The sequence below is a fragment of the Saccopteryx bilineata genome, chromosome 6 (assembly GCF_036850765.1).
Source record: "Saccopteryx bilineata isolate mSacBil1 chromosome 6, mSacBil1_pri_phased_curated, whole genome shotgun sequence".
NCBI lineage: Eukaryota > Metazoa > Chordata > Mammalia > Chiroptera > Emballonuridae > Saccopteryx > Saccopteryx bilineata.
In genome coordinates, this window is record NC_089495.1 from 209,352,955 (window position 1) to 209,370,077 (window position 17,123).

General features: G+C 60.3%; 1 protein-coding gene across 1 annotated transcript in view; it reads left to right on the forward strand.

Annotated features, from left to right (window-relative positions):
- The window catches only part of CDH4 (cadherin 4), a 349,289-nt gene that overhangs the window by 295,730 nt on the left and 36,436 nt on the right, over positions 1 to 17,123 (forward strand). The window contains exons 5-6 of the mRNA XM_066237078.1: positions 11,958 to 12,113; positions 13,660 to 13,804. Coding sequence (XP_066093175.1) covers positions 11,958 to 12,113; positions 13,660 to 13,804 — 301 coding nt within the window. The remainder of the gene's footprint in view (positions 1 to 11,957; positions 12,114 to 13,659; positions 13,805 to 17,123) is intronic.

Consider the following 17,123-nt stretch of genomic DNA (forward strand, 5'->3'; position numbering starts at 1 on the left):
CCTCTTGACAATTTTGCAGCAGTGGGTATATCATCGTCCCATCATGAATGAGGAGACTAAAGAGTTAGGAAGGTCAAACATGTCTAGGGTACCCTGGTAAGGGGCAGGATGGGGGTTTGAACCAGAACTACTGGCATCTCAAACCCATGTTCATCATCGTTCATGCGGTATTTTCAGCGTGAATTTGTGCATTTTGTACCCAGCTGAATCGCTAAATCCTCGGATGTCCACTTAGCTATTTGGCAGCATAAGAATAAATGCGTGTAGCTCATTTATGTTGCCAGGTCACGTGACACCTTCAGAAAACAAGGAATGCTTTTCTTTGCTAATTAAGTCTCGTGCCAAAGCGTGGCCCCATCCACAAACACTCTGCGGTGGAGCCATTGGGGGGCTGCTTTCTTAGGTGTAAAAGGTGTGTTTTATTTATTGAGAAGGTTGGGAGGAGTGGGTGTCTTCAGGGTAGAGTAGCAATTGCTGGAGGAGCGCGAATCCCTAAGGACCATGACTCCGTTTGCCACCGTTAAACACATCGGGCTGTTTTCCTTTTTTCATGATAATTTTCCACCAGATGTCTGGAGCAGCCAGTCCCTGGGGGGGGAACAGTCCCATTGTCCTCCAGAGCTCTAAGACCCTGGCTCTCTTTCCCACCGGCCTCCTGCAGACCTCAGGGTGGTCTCCTCACACCGCCTTCCCCACAGGCATCCCCACGGCTGGTTTGCCGGGCGGGCAGCCAAAATCACGGGTCACTGGTTTGGCTCAAAATAAGCAGTGGGTCTTGAATCTTATAAAGACGGGTAAAAATGCAGAAAAGTCTCTCATACCCCCCTTACGCACACCCCCATCTCTCATGTCCTTGTGATGTGGATTCAGTGAATTGAGAGTGGAGACGGGCGGGAGACCTGACACCCAGAGCTGGCTCCTGGGGACCTTCCGTACAGGACCACAGCCTGGTCGGAGGAGGCCTTCCCTACACCCAGCTGTCTGCCTCTGCAACGACAGCCTGTGGGCATACACAGCGGTGTTTCTGACACTGGCATCACTACTGTGTTTGGGATTAACCAGCATGAGGACCAGGGAGAAAAGAGGTCTCAATAAGAAATAGTCATCCAGCCTGACCAGGCGATGGCACAGTGGATAGAGTGTCGGACCTGGGACATTGAGGACCCAGGTTCCAAACCCCAAGGTTGCCAGCTTGAGCACGGGCTCATCTGGCTTGAGTATGGGTTCACCGGGTTGGGCGTGGATCATAGACATGATCCCGTGGCCCCTGGCTTGAGCAAGGGGTCACTGGCTCAGCTGGAGCCCACAGCGCCCTCCACTGGTTCTGCAAGGGAGCCACTAAGGGCTGCGTGCATTGTCAGGAAAGCTAACGCCCCTCGGATCACAGGTGCAGACTGACTTCCCCGGTGTGGGCAGACACACGTGAGGTTTCTTCAATCAGGATGTTCAAAGGTTGGGGGAGGGGAGTCCTTCCAAAGCCACCCCTCTCCTGGGACCCCATGGCCATTTCCTGGGACCCCATAGCCACAGTCAGGGGCCCCCACCCAGTGGGATTCTCTGAGATAGGTTGACATGTCCCAAGTGCATTTGGCCATGGGATATTTCTGCCACCAGCAGGCTGCAGAGAACTGAGTCTGGGAAACTAGCATTTTGGTTGTCTGTCTGTGTGTACCGGAGCACCTGAGAGTTTCACTGAGTCTCACAACCAGTGGCATTTCGGTCCCTGTTCTGTGGCAGATGCAGACGGCCCTCCTGGGACCCTCCGTCTCACGGGGAGGCAAACGGGAGTCACATACATAATCCTAGGAAGACTGCATGGAAACATGCTGGCAGGAAGAGAGGGGAGCTGTGCCATGACAGTTGCTGGCAGAGTCCGTGGAGGCTGGGCAGTCAGGGAGAGCTGCCTGAGGGAGGGAGCGTCTGAGCTGAGGTCTAAAGACTGGGAAGTGGGGGGACTCACACTCCATAGAGACAAGCTACTCTCAGCTCTTACAGGACATATTTGTGGATGGAGTTGGCTTGATACCCGTCCTCCTGGTCCCTGCAGTGGCCTCACACGGTCCCCGCGGGTCACTGCATAAACCTGCCTGCTGCCCACTCCTTTCCTGTCCACATCACACCGCCCAGGGGAGCGAGCCGGCCCTCCCGCAGCCAAGGAGAAACAGGAAGTGCGGTTTCAATTAAAAGGATAAATCACAGTGATGGATTCCTCGAGGCAGCGCGGGAGACCCAGCCTCGATTGCGGACTGAGTTCCACGGAGCTGCAGTCGTTTCTTTTAAAGGCCAACGGCTCTTCACGGGCATTTAAAATCACGGGAGGGGAGTCCCAGGCCGCCGTTTCCAACGCCTCCGATCAAATCCCTGGGCCCAGTGGGGCTGCCCCCCTTTCAGGAAACGCTCGCCCCCAGCCCCCAGCCCTCCTGGATGGAGGAAGCCCCTGTGCCTGCAGCCAGGCTGATGCCTGGAGAAGGGAGCACGCAGGTGAGGGACATGCCCCCAGCCCCGAGGAGGGAGCCCTGCTCCCAGACCTTTGATTGACATCAACTCTTCATCTGGCCTGAAGGACACGGTGGTCAGTGTGCCATTAAGCATAAGTGTGCCAACGAAGCACGTGTCCCATGAGGCTCACAGCGCAGTACCCTCCCCTCCCCGGGACCCCAGCCCGCCCTGTCCCCCACTCTCCCCTCCCCGGGACCCCAGCCTGCCCCGTCCCCCACTCTCCCCTCCCCGGGACCCCCGCCTGCCCCGTCCCCCACTCCCCTCCCCGGGACCCCCACCCGCCCTGTCCCCCACTCCCCTCCACGGGACCCCAGCCCACCCTGTCCCCCACTCTCCTCTCCCCGGGATCCCAGCCCGCCCTGTTCCCCACTCTCCTCTCCCCGGGACCCAGCCCGCCCTATCCCCCACTCTCCTCCCTGGGACCCCCACCCGCCCCGTCCCCCACTGTCCCCTCCCCGGGACCCCAGCCTGCCCTGTCCCCCACTCTCCCCTCCCCGGGAGCCCCACCCGCCCTATCTCCCACCCCCACCCCTAGTGTGCCCTCTCCAGCACTTCAGCAGGGCAGTAACTATGGAGAATTCTCCCGTCACTGAACCAGAGCAGCAGCTGGAACCCCACAGGTAGTACAAGCAAGGTGTCCCCGGCACACGGTGCCACCCATTACGAACCCTCCAGCCCCTCAGCTACCTGCCATCCCCCTGCAGGGGCCTGGAGGGTGGCGCAGGTGACTTCCAGAGTCATTGCGACGTGGCACACACAGGCCCTCCACATCCAGGCAAGACCAGCTTGGGGGCCACTGGTCTGGGCAGGAGTGGCTGGGACCCGCCTCACATCCCTGTCCCCCTCAACTTCCCTGGGGCACCTCCTCACCCACTCTTGGCCTGGCGAGTGGAGAGGGTGGTTTCTGCTGGCGTCCCCGGCCTGGCCAGTCTGCCCAGTCCAGCCTGCAACATGACAGCCAGGTGGGGCTGTGGGGAGATGGTCAGCACAGGGCGTCAGAAGCCAGGCTCTGGGCAAGACCCCTGCGTGTGGACCCAGCTCAGGTGCTTATGAGCTGGGTGACCTCAGGCGAGTGACCTAACCCCTCTGAGCCTCAGTTTCCTTGTCTGTACTCTAGGGGAGGGTCATGTATTCATGGCCCTGCTCATAGAGAGGTGGTGGCGTGTAACTGCCTGAGTGTGTGACATGCATACGATAAGGCATGGCGTTGTGTACTAGAGAGACTTGTTCTAAACTGAATCACTGCCATTGGCCAAGCTTGAATGACGTGCCCCTCCCTCAGCCAATCAGGGCCGGGAGGGGGGGAAGCTGCATTGCTATTGGTCCAGCTTGAGTGACATGCCCCTCCCTCAGCCAATCATAGTGCCAGAAAAGATGCTCTAGGAACCCATAGATGGGTACTCCCCGCTGGTCCATACAGAGCAAGTGAACAGATGTCCAAAGGTGAACAGAGGTTGGGCTCAGCGGAGACACCGGGGCTGCTGGCTGCCTCGCTGGCCCATCTCAGCCTGTAGGCAGCCTCATCCCTCCTCACTGTCTCCCAAATGCCCCCGGGGCCCTGCCCACCTCCACCCCCACTGTTCTCTTCCAGGATCCCGGGGCTGGCCTCCATCCTCAGCTGGGGCCTCTCCTCCTTGGGCTCCTGGCTGGCCTTGCCCCCAGCTCCAGCCCCAGTCTGGCTGCCTAGCCTCCACCTCCCACTCTGCCCCATGTCCCCAAGGGCTGGATCCTGTCCAGGGTCACCTCCTACCTCCCACCGGCCAGCACACAAACTAGAGACCGTGTGGGCAGGCCCTTCCAGAGACAGGTGGGGGGCAGGCATTTAATATGAATGAAGCAGACGTTCTGAGGAGACTCCTGACTCTCTATTTGGGGGTCCAAACATGACAGCAGGCCGCGCACAGAGGACAAATCCGAGGGTGAGCGCTCCGCCCACTCGCCGTCCCATCGCCCCCCACCACAGCCCGGCCGAGACACGAGCCCCGAGAAGAACCCGTCTTCCCGAGGACCTGCGTTCTGTCTCGGGCCCCCCGACAGACAGGGAGAACCCCAGCCCCTGGTCTTGGGGAGGAGACACTGCTTCTGCTCCAGCTGCTGTGCCACTGGCAGCCCTCGCTAGCTCTCAAGGCCAAGCAGCTCCTTGGAAGCCTCAGATCCGCGCAGACTGTCCGCTCCGCGTCACTCAGGCCTTGGGGATGCTGTCCAGGCACGTGCGGCCGACTGAGCATCGCTCGAGTCCCGGTGCTGGGAGAGGCATGCTGGACCCTCTCTCCTGAGCCCACCGTCCTATGGGGAGGGGGGCAGAAAGAACAACCCAGGGAACAAAAGGTTCAGCAAGAAGAAGCTGGCAATGGAAGGGCTATGAAGGCAACTGTGCCGGAGTCACCCTCAGTCAGTGCAGCCCGTCCCCTGCAAACCAGCCCACCAGCGTCTGCTGCCCTAGGGCTGGCCACCGACTCACAGCTGGACACCACTGCAGAGGATGACTGCGCCACTTAAGCCGGCTTCTTCCCCCAGGCTCTCCCCTCTCTGGGGAGGTTCACACGCCTGGCCTCCCCCTTTCCCAGAGGTGAGGCTGCAGCTGACCAGGCTGAGACCACACCCTCCTCCCTCCGACCCCTTTTCCCAGGGGCTCTGCCCAATCAGCCACTCACAAGAATCCCTGTCTCGGGTTTGCTTGTAGAGAGCGTCACCCCAACACCGGGATCAGGGGGTCAGGGTGGGCCTCCTTGGGCGGTGGCGTAGGTAGAAACCTGAGCACGCTCGATGTCACCCTCTGGTTACACCTACCCGCCCGGACCGTGTACAGGGCTCCTGATACCACACCCGGGTCAGGCGGAGGTTTGACTTCCCGGGACGGGAAACAAGGTCAGGAGCATCCCGGGCTGCTCGCGGCCGGTGCACGACCCCAGAGCTCCAGATCTTGGAGGGAGAGGGCAGTCCATTGGGTGGGGGGGTGGGGGGTGCAGCCTGACTTACCCCGTTGTGTTGACTCAATATCCACGTTTAAAAGAAGGAGGCTGATTGTCCCAGAGTGGCTCGTGTTGGCTAGGAGAGAGTGGGGCATCCTGCCTGCCTGTCTTCTCATGACCACTCACAATGGGGCCACAGTGACTTCCCCCCAAGAGGAAATCCGGCCTCTGTTACCAGGAGAGCCAGGATATGGGCCACTGTGGCCACGTGGGCACCCCCCCCGCTGTCAGCAGTGGTGTCCTCTGTCCCCCACGCCGAAACATCAGCGGCTCCGTCTCTCTCTATCCGGCACCCCCAGAAGGGCACGTCTGAGAAGCATCTAACCCTCTCTTCCCCGCCCCCTCCCCCGGGAAAATGCACTGAGAACATATTCATGGCTTCATTAGCATGCGTGTGACTTTGAGGGTTTTTTTTTTTTTCGTGATTTATAAAACTTGCCGTAACTGTGAGTGGTAACGCGTGATACTGCCAATGTGACACAACAGATGCCTCTCCCTGCCGCATTCCAGGTCCTTCTGCTCGTTACAGGAACCTAATTGAAAGTAATTGAAGACTGAACCTCATCGCGCACGGAGAGGGTTTCATAATTTAGCCAGAAAGCCAGACACCTCCAGGCCCCTTAAAGAGAGGGTCGAGAATCGAGGGAGAGCCGGGGATGAAATCGCAAGGACCCTCTGCCGCCCTGCGCCCCACATCGGTCCCGCTGGTTGGACGAGGAGCTGAAATCTCGCTGCTCACTCGGGGCCGTGACAAAGGGCTTTTACATGAAACTCTGCAGCAGAAGCTGGAAGAGACTCACACAGGACCCACTGACAATCCCATAATCACTCCCAAAAGCAATTAAAGTGAAGGCAATTAAAGAGAGCTGGCCGGAGTGACGGGGACAGCCAGGGCCTGAGACTCCAGCCGAGAGGCGAGTGGCCGTTGGGGGGGCTTCCTGGGCTCAGTGTCCCCCGTCCACGGAGTCCTCGGTGTCCCTTTCTGAGCCTTTTAGCGGCTTCTTAGGAAAGCAGCGTGACCAAGACAGGACCTGGGTCCCCACGTACTGGCGAAACTTATCCAGCACCTTCCGCTCTCGGGAACCTCAGCCTCCCTATCTGCAGAATGGGCTGGAAGAGGCAGTCAGTGAGGCCGACGTCCTGGGGTTTTTCTTTACTGGTCCCTGAAGGAGTTCCAGGGGGGCAGAGGCGGAGATCCTGGCTGTCGGCTTCAGAGTGGGGCTCCATTTTCTGCTCCCCGCACAACAAGCCAGGTGAGCCTACCCGGGGAGGGGGCACCGTTCTCTGCTTCTCTCCCAGACCCCCTCCCCCCCCATTTCCCCATTTCTCTTATCATTTTCCTTTTCCCTCAGAGTCCTGGCTCAGTCCAGCGATGGGGAGCCAGGGTCGTGGGGGGGTCCAGCAATGGGGAGCCGGGGTCGTGGGGGGGTCCAGCGATGGGGAGCCGGGGTCGTGGGGGGGACGGGGGGAGGGTGAAGCGTGTGCCTTCAAGATTCAGAGCTTCTTACCTGATAGGAGGTGGGAACTGCCGCCGACAGCTCAAAATTCCCAACAGGTAACAGAAACAAGAGTGCAGTCTTGCTTTGTTGGGAAATCTCTGGGTTTAATGCCATCCACGGAGAAAGAGCTTAAACACTTCACTACAGAATGATGTGTTCCTGGAGACCGATCCCAACGACATGGAAAGTGTCTCCTGAAATGCTGGCACAGGCCCTGGCAGGGCGGCCCAGTGGAGAAAGCTGTGACCCGGTCGGCTAGAGGTCACGGGATCCGCCCCCTACCCCTGGGCAGGGCACAGTTGAGAAGCCACCAGCGAGTGCACAACTAAATGGATCAACTAAGCGAAATGATGAACTGATGCTTCTCTCTCTCTCTCCCTTCCCCCCCCTTTTTCTCTCTCAAATCAATGGGAACGTTTTTTAAATAATGAGAAATAAAACACTAGCACAGGAGTCAAAGGAGACCTTAACAGCTATGTGTGCGCGCGCGCGCGCGTGTGTGTGTGTGTGTGTGTGTGTGTCCAGGGATCGTGTGCAGCAGTGGACAAGACCACACACTCCATTGGAACCTGACTCTCTCAGTGACCCCCCCCACCCCTACCCCAAGTTCTTCCACGGGGTCTCTCACTGCCCCTGTTCTTGCCGAGCAATCCTCATCACTCTTTACAATTATGAGAGGGAATCACGTTTGTAGATAACTAATTCTACTGGTCTGTGGACCTTGGGAGGGCGGGGCTGTGTCCGAGGGCCAGGCCTGTCCGCTGGGCTGAGCAGCAGCATTGTGGAAACGCCCCTGGGAAGTGGGGGTCTGGGGGGCACAGCCTGCTGCGGGAGATCCTTCCAGTTGGCCAAGGCTGGAGGGGACTGTCTCCCTTCAGTGTCCTCTCCTTCAGTGCTTCGGGGACAGATCCCTAAGGTGTTTGCAATTCAAAACCACACATGTGACTTCGCTCCAGTTTCAAGTTCATTTGAAATTAGGCAAAAGCTCCTCCTTGGGGTGTGTGTGTGGGGGGGGGGGATTCTGCCAGAACCTTCCTTCCGCTCCTCCAGCCCTTCCTGAGGACGAGAGCCGCCGGCCTTCCAAGCAGGCGTCCCCGGGTGACCGCAGTTGCCGGCCCCATAAGTTATTTTAATGTAGACATCACTTTAAACTAACCTTTTACCATCTGTTGTGTCCTTTAATAACAAATGCAAAAGAGCGCTATTCCCGCCGGCGGCGCCATCAAAGCGAGAGGGGCGGCGGCGATGCCTCTGCGCGTTCTTTATTCCGGGCCCCAGGGCGCGCCTCCGCCCCAGAGCGCGCCTCCGCGCGGCCTCCCTCGTCTTCCCGGCAGAGCCAGGCGGCTGCGGCCCTGACCTGGGGAATTCGTTTGCACAGTTTGTCTTCGTAACACGGGAAACCACAGGAGGACTCTGAGCGCACGGACAGCCGGCGCGAGGAGCCCCCACCCACCACCCGGACGCACACACCGCGCCTTATTTCAGAGCGCTCCGCTGAACAGCACCCGGAGAGTTAAGCAAATGCGGCCCGATGGTCAAAATGTAATGAGATTTCTCTGCAAAATAAAATAAAATACAATCTCTTAAATACGTCGCGGGCTCTTTTCAGCGGTTCTATAATTAAATTTCCCTTTGAAAGACGGCCGTCTGGTCCGGAGAAGCGTGTTCAGGGAGTCGTTCCGGTGCCGCCCAACCCCTTCCCGTCTCCACCACCCGGCACCCGGGCACCGTGTCCTCCTCGGTCCCGTTCAGGTCAGCCGACGTTGTGTGAGGGCCTACTGCGCGCACTGAGGGCGCGTCCTACTTGTAACCCCAGTCAGAGCTTGCGAGAAACCGGGAAACCTGAGTTTGGGAGTTGCAGCCAGATAGTGGAGGGGGCTGGAGGAATTCAGGGTCCAGCCCCGCGGGCGGGAAGATGACCAAGCCACACAGACCCGGAACAGGACTACACCCCGATGTCCCCGGCTGGGATAGCTTTCTCTCCGAGAGCTCATAATTTTTCTCTTCGCAGTCGTCCTCATTTCTACCAAAGATAATCAAAGTCAAGACTGATTTGTTTGCAAAAAAAAAAAAAAAAGCAGCAGCAGCATAGCGATGACCACACGGGCTTCTTTCAGAGGGGCTTTGCGGAGTCTGTACCCAGGACTCTCGGCTCAGACACGCTGCCTGTCCCCTTCAGGTGCCACGAGGGTCCCGTGGTCCAGCATCCGCTCACACTCACTGTGTCGCAGCCTTGACCGTCACGCCCACGTTGGCGGGGGGAGGGGGGGTTGCACGGGTCCTCCTTTGGGGGGGTCACACGGGTCCTCCTTTGGGGGGTCGCACGGGTCCTCCTTTGGGGGGTCGCACGGGTCCTCCTTTGGGGGGTCGCACGGGTCCTCCTTTGGGGGGGTCGCACGGGTCCTCCTTTGGGGGGTCGCACGGGTCCTCCTTTGAGGGGGTAGCACGGGTCCTCCTTTGGGGGGTCGCACGGGTCCTCCTTTGGGGGGGTCGCACGGGTCCTCCTTTGGGGGGATCACACGGGTCCTCCTTTGGGGGGGTCACACGGGTCCTCCTTTGGGTGCTCGGGGTCTGGGGAGGACACGTGTGACACCAGGTGGGCGGCGTTCCGCTCAGCACTCTGCCCTGGCACACTCGCCCGAGCTGGCGGTGCTCCTGGGAGGGACTTCCCGAAGCGAGCAATGGTGGTCTCTTCAGGTTTGCAATTTCTTCAAGTTCGGTATTTTATATTTTCTCAAAAATTTTAAAAAAAAATCATCTTATGAAGATTTCCAGCTGAGTTACCAATAGATACAAAGAATAAAGTGTTGCCTGACCCAGGCGGTGGTGCAGTGGATAGAGTGTCGGACTGGGCTGAAGACCCAGGTTCACGACCCCGAGGTCACTGGCTTGAGCATAGAGGATCATAGACATGACCCCATGGTTGTTGGCTTGAGCCCAAAGGTCACTGACTTAAGCGAGGGGTCACTCGCTCTGCTGTAGTCCCGGTGGAGGCACATACGAGAAAGCAATCAATGAACAACTAAGGTGTTGCAACAAAGAATTGATGCTTCTCATCTCTCTCCCTTCCTGTCTGTCTGTCCCTGTCTGTCCCTCTTTCTGTCTCTCTGTCACGATAAATAAATAAAGTGTTAAGAAAACTCTTGTTTTTTTTCTCTTAGCTTTGTCAAGGGTGCATCAGTTTCCTCGAGGAATTTTCCCCCGAAGTGCAGCTCGTCTGTGTATTGGTTCTTTCCTGTGTGCCGGCTCAGGGGTCTGTCATCCCTGGTGGCCCCCGCGTTCTCTGCCTTGTCACGCCTTCCCTTCTGGAGTTTGACGACCCGTTCGCGCACCATAATTCCATTTTAACGATCGCGTGTTTCCAGTTAAGGGTCTGCCACGATTCAGCCTCAGATTCCCCGGGTGTGTCCATGTCACCGTCTCACCGTCGTTACAATTTTTAAATAGGCTCTAAACGCGGTTTTGATTCCCACTTAACCCCGTGGTCCTTACAGAATGTTTTAAAATCTCCTGAAAGTCTTTTAAGTGGCAGCATGAAATTTTAATTGCATTATTCCAATAAGAGGTCCTGCTGGATTTTGCTTTGTGGAAAAAAAAATTTGGCAGAGGGGGGTTCGGGGGTTTTGTTTTTCTTTAATCCTGGTTCGTTTTATCCTAAAATGTGATCGTCGGCTTTGATTTTAAGGTTATGTCTTCTAAAGGCCGGTCTGTGGAGTGGACCCTGCTCGTGGTTATTTCTTTCAAACCCCTGCGGCTCCCCCTACACTTCCCCACAGCCGGGAAGCCCGCGACCGCGGTTCCGTCCTGCCCCTGACCTTGGACAGCTCCTCTGATCCAAAGACATGCGTCTCCCTCATTCCGCTGGGGTCCTCTGTGCTCCCCAGAGCCACGCACTCACCCCACGACCCGTCCACAGTAAAACGAAGCTTGGCATCACCCACCCCCACACCCACCCCCACCTGTCACAGAACACAGGCTCTACATTCCTCTCTGTCCCCAGCGCTTCCTCCACTGTCCTCAGCCTCTGCCAGCTTCCCTGGTATTTGGGACCCAGATTTCACTGTTATTATTAAACTAGTTTTTATTTTTCCAACAAGATACAGTTTCTGTAAAAACTAGAGCGGTGTCTGTTTAGCTCTGTAGCCCTGTGGACCATGTTCAGTGTCCACGTCCTGTGTCTGAATGCTGGTCCCATCTCAGAGCCCCGTTCTTGGGGTCCTCGCTGAGGGTCACCTCTCAGGGGCTGACTCGTACCTCCCAGGGCCTCCATCCCAGGGGCGAGAAGGCGGGACATGTGCGTGGTCTCTGCGCGTCCAGACTCGTCCACTGCCCGCCTGCGCGGATGAACACTCGGGGGGGGGGGGGGGTGAACGTGCCGGGTTCCAACCTTTCTCCCTCAAAACTCACAAAACTCCACAGAAGCTGCTGTTTCCCTGCCCCGGTCTCTCCCGCGGTTTGGTGACGGACGTTAGGAGCACGTCTGTCCAGGCCTTGGCCATCTCTGACCATCGTTTCCATCGTTTCCGGCCTCGGTGGAGTCGCGTGTCCCTGCAGTGTGTCCCACGCTTTGTGCCAAGCCTGTCACCTGGGACAGGGTGTCCTGTCCTTCCCTGTGACCTGGGGGGCACTCAGCAGCCCCACGAGCGCTGGCTGCCCGGCTGGTGGACGGGCAGTGTGGCCGAAGCTCTGGCTGCGGTCCCAGGCGTGCGGGAAAGGAGGGCGGGTGCGTGTGACAGGGAAGCCCGCCCGCCCACCCGCCTCGCAGACTGACCCTCTCCCCTCCCTTCCCCCTCTCCTCCCCTCCCCCCTCCCTTCCCCCTCTCCTCCCCTCCCCCTCCCTCCCCCCTCCTCTCCCCCTCCCCCCCTCCACTCCCCTTCCCCCTTCCCCTCCCCCTCCCCTCCCCTCCCTTCCCTCCTCCCATCCCCTCCCCCCTCCTCCCCTCCCCCCCCTTCCCCTCCCCCTCCCCTCCCCTCCTCTCCCCTGCAGATCCGGTCTGACAAGGACAACGACATCCCTATCCGCTACAGCATCACGGGCGTGGGCGCCGACCAGCCACCCATGGAGGTCTTCAGCATCGACTCCATGTCCGGCCGCATGTACGTCACCCGGCCCATGGACCGGGAGGAGCGAGCCTCCTACCACGTGAGTGTGCCCTCCTCAGGTCCGGGCCTGCACCCAGGTCACCGGGAGGGAGGCTGCCGAGAGCCCACAGCGCTGACCCTGCACCCGGGTCACCGGGAGGGAGGCTGCTGAGAGCCCACAGCGCTGACCCTGCACCCGGGTCACCGGGAGGGAGGCTGCTGAGAGCCCACAGCGCTGACCCTGCACCCGGGTCACCGGGAGGGAGGCTGCTGAGAGCCCACAGCGCTGACCCTGCACCCGGGTCTCTCACGCGTGGTCAGGGGCGGGGGGGGGGCGAGAACTTGCCCTTGCACCTCCTTCCCGGGGGAGGGCGTGCCGGAGAGCGGCCGGTCTAGGAGGTCGCGGTCCACGTGGTCAGCGGTCACCCGCGGCCGGTCTCGGAGGTCGCGGTCCACGTGGTCAGCGGTCACCCAGGCACTCACAGGTCCGCCGTGGGGCCGTGCAGCAGCTGTGCACGCAGCGCCCAGGGGCTCAAGCCCCGGCCTCACTCCTGCAGGCTCCCCCCCTCCTGCCCTCTCTCAGAGCTGTGTGTGTGACGTGGAAACCGGACCCACCTCTGGGGTTTCTGGGTAACCGTTTTTCTCTGCACTTCACACCAACGAGGGTGCCGGCGTTTCCGCCGACTCCCTGGAAGGGGTCTCTGAGCTCAGCCCGCCTGCTGCAGCCAGGAGTAACTCGCGCTGGCCGCCCCTTCATCAGGGCTCAGCTCGAATGTCCCCTCCTCTGGGCAGCCTGCCTGGCCTCCTCCCAGCTCTTGCCAATCTCTGCCCTGTGCCCAGGCCGCGTCTGTCTCTCTGAGCAGTAACCCTGGGCCAGCCCTGGGCCTGGCTGGCATGAGTAGGTCCTTGATAGATAGTGAGTGAAATAATTGATTAATTTAGAAGTCCAGAATGAAGGGGTGAGCAGCCTGTCTGGACTCCTCCCTCCCAAGCTCGGGGTATCGGCTGAGTTTTCTGGAGGCCTTCCCCACAGAGCCCGGGCCTGCCACTCTCTTTTCCTCACGGTCCCCCCAAGGACGGATAAGCCCAGGCGTGAAAGACCAGCAGGGTAGACCCATGGTGGAGCCCCGAGCTAACCTTAACCCAGGCCCAAGCTCAAGACCCCCCAAGGTCTGGGTCTCCCCCAGGCCTGACCGCTCCATAACAGGAGTTAAGTCTCAACCCCAGATTGGATTGGTCCAAACGGCTGTCCTGCAGGTGAACATGCACTTGGCCGCCAGTGGTGCTGGGATGGGTCTGGGCTGGCCTGTGGTCTGGGTGTGCATTAGCACATGTGCCCGGTCGGCCCCCAGCTCCTGCGTGTGACCTGTTTTATCCTCCTGCGACCGCCCGCATTCCCACAGAGGAGAGACGCGGCTCAGAGCAGCTTTGTGGCGCGCCCCAAGCCCACCCCCGCCCAGCCTGTCCCCTGGGGGGCAGGACCATCGTGTCAGCCCTGCCCGAGTGCTCAGGGCCCAGGGAACCCGCTCTGGCTGCTCCCGAGGCCGGAGGTCAGGAGTGCCGCCCGGAGGAGGCGCCGCCCCGACCCTGCCTGTGCCGGTTCCCAGCTCCGGGCCCACGCCGTGGACATGAACGGCAACAAGGTGGAGAACCCCATCGACCTGTACATCTACGTCATCGACATGAATGACAACCGGCCCGAGTTCCTCAACCAGGTCTACAACGGCTCCGTGGACGAGGGCTCCAAGCCAGGTGAGCCCGGCCCCCGGTGACCCCTGAGGTCCGGGCGGGGCGCCTCAGCCCCACTGCCCAGATGGGCCCAGGGAGCCACCTGTCGAGGAGTCGATTAAGCGGGTATCTATGGAGCGCCCACTCCGTTTATGCAGACGCCGGGCTGGGGAGCGGGGCCTTCAGGTGCAGATAGGAACACGGACAAAACCGGACTAAGAGCATGGAGCCGCTGCAGTGAGGGTGAGGCCCAGGCAGGAGCCCTGTCGGTCAGGGAGGGCCCCTCCACAGAGCGGACCAGCCTGAGAGCTGAAGGATGAGAAGGACCAGGGTGCAGAGAAGGGCTGGGACTGGTGCACCTGTTAGAAGGGAGGCTGGGGATGGAGAAGGCATGTGCAAAGGTCCTGGGGCAGAGATGTGGTCAGAGAGAAGTTCTGCCATTTGCAGTCTCCTGGGCCACGCTCTGGATTTTATTCCCAGCACCATAGGAAGCCCCTGAGAGGCCAGAGAAGTGAGCCCATGTGCCCTCGGCCCTGGTTTCCCTCAGAGCTGCCCCAAGAGCCCATCTCCCTACAAACTTCGGTCCAGCATCCATGGTGATGAGCGCTTTGTCACTCTCCAGGGCTCTTACTGAGGGCGTGACGTGTGGTCTCTGGACCCCGTAACTACCAAGAAGTGGGGCCCCTTCCCTTCCCCTTTAGCAAAGATGAGACAGAAGGCCCGAGGGGGTAGTGTGAGCAGCCCAGACCCCGCGATATGGTGTGGGTTTAACCCCCAACCGGTGCTGGGACCTCGGCCCGGGCCCTGCGGCCTCACCTGGGGGCAGGTCACAAACACAGTCTTGCAGCCCACACCCTCTGACTCAGCCTCCCTGCCGGCGGAGCCCCCAGTCTGGGCGGACGAGGTGCCCACGTTTCTGCGGGTGCCCAAGTTTGCCAAGCACAGCGGGGGGGGGGCGGGTTGTGCTTGAGACAGACGCCGGCTTGGATTAAACGGGGAGCTAAGCCAAACGTCACCGATGATGCCCCTGGGGTGGGGGCAGGGCTGCCCAGGAGCCACTAAAATACAGGATGCCCGGTTTCATTTTTCAAACAAGCAGGTAATCCTTTTCACGTGTAAGTGGGCCCCGTGCAGCACTCGGGGCCTCCTTGTCCTAAAACCATATCCCCTGTTGATCTGAACGTCAGTGTCCAGCGAGCGCTGGTCCCAGCAGGGTTTCTGGGCTCTGCCTGCGGACGTGCTGGGCAGACCCAGGCCAGAGTGCGCGGAGCGTGGAGCCCAGGCCGGCTTCCCTGACTGCGCACCCGCGCTCCCGCCGGCCCCGTGGAGGGGCCCACCATGTCGTCCCCGTCCCGGGCAGCGAGGACAAACATTCATCATCACTCCGCCGCCGGAGGTGGCTGTCACAGCTCCGTCTCGGGGCCACTATTTCAACAAGGTGAATTGTGTTCCCAATTGATTGTCTCAGAACCGCGAGGCGAGGGCCAGCCGGGTGTCAGCCACGGGGACAGGATGTGACATTATTTCTGCCAGGACCTTGGATGGCTGGTCTCTGCGGTCCCTTGGGGGGCGGGGGGTAGAGACAGGCCGTGGATGGACAGATTAGCGGCAAGCACTCAAAGCAAATGGATGAGGGCTGCCGGTGGCCACCTCTTTAAACAGGAGCTGCATCTGGGAAGAGTCGGGTGGGGGGCTCGTTAACGGGCCGTCTCCCCAAGATCCAGGACAGTCCACAAGGAGGCACCTGGATCCTCTGTCGCAAATCCAACCTCCCTTGACTCATTTCTAAACAAATCGATAGAGAAGAAGCCTCCCCCATCGTGTTGCTGGCTCTGCTCATTAGGATAACAGGCAGCTAACGGCTGGGTCGGCTCCCGGAAACCCCGGTCAGCCCTCAAGCCAGGAGATGGACTGGACCGCCACCACCAGACGCGGCAGGACCATTTGGAACGCCAGCCATGGCGGCCGGCGTGGATCCGGGATGGGCCCCCCTTTCTGTGTTGGGACTAAACGTGAGGGATCTTCAGAGCTCTGGGGGGGGACACCAGAGTCTGTCTCTGGCCCCTGAACAGCCCTCAGCGGAGGGGAGACGCTAGTGCCACCTCTCTGCGCGACGCTGCCTTGGGTCCAGCGCAAAACCCCCGCTCCCACTGGCCCAGGGCAAGGGGACGGTGTCCAGACAGCGCGGCACAGGCCGCCGCGTTCCTGAGTCGGGAGGCTCCCGGAAGCTGGGAGCAGCCTCCCCCGTTTCCTCCCTGCGGACGTGGATGACAGGACCCGGTTTCCTGGGGGCCAGCTCCGGAAATCAGTCGCTGTTCTGGGATGACGAGCTAACGAAGGGCTTCGGGCGGGCGTTCTCACGGAAAGCAAGCGCAGGGTGCGCCAAATACTAACGCAGCTCGATCGAGCCTTCCGAGGTCTGGGCAGCTCATCTGGGGACTTCGCAAGCCCCAGGGGCTGGGGTTACCCCCCCCATCGTTCTTTCTCAGCCACTGCCTCCCCCCCTCTCAATTTTACAAAACCCTCTTTGGCTGAGCTGGATCAGACAGGCTCGGGGCAGAGGGCCCGGGCTGGCCCGGCCCCTTTCACGGGCCTCTGGGGTCTGGGGTCAAGAGCCCCCTCCCCTCCGACCGCGGCCCTTCGCGCTCTTCAGTACGCGGGGAGCCAAGACCCACCTGCGTGCCCCCGGGAGAGAGGGAACTCTGGCTCGCACAGCCGGCAAGTTCAGAGGCACGTGGGGCCCCCAGGTATGGAGACGCTGGGGCTGGAATGGCCTTGTCCAGAGTCCTGCTGGCCACTGTCTGTCCCCTCTGCGTTGGTTCCTGCCCTTCCTGTGGCCGAGACGCCTGCACAGTGTCGGGGTGTCCCTGAGCAGTGACGGCCCCGGGACAAGGAGCACCTCCCCCCCGAGTCCCAGCAGGAGCCTGGGGTAGATCCTCGTGGGGCCGCTTGTGTCCCGTGCCCATCCTGGGCCAGCCCCATGGCCAGAGCACGGACAATGAGCATTTTTCAGGCACAAACGGGGTCCAGCTCTACAGCCCACCCCAAGTCACCTGGCCTGATAAGCACGTGGCAGGTTGCCTCCTCCCCAAAGGACAACCAGATCGTTGAGCGGAAGTGGGTGCCGATTACCAGGTACACCAGCAACAGACGTGCACCCCACGTGCCAAGGGTGGGCCACCCGGGGGTGCTGTGGCCCTGGGCCGGCGCTGTCCGCTGGAACGCTCTGCAGGGATGTGAAAGTCCGTATCTGGGGCATCCGCTGTGGTAGCCACTGACCACCTCTGGCCACCTCTGGCCACCGAGCACCTGAAATGCAGCTACACAGAGGAACTGAGCGTCT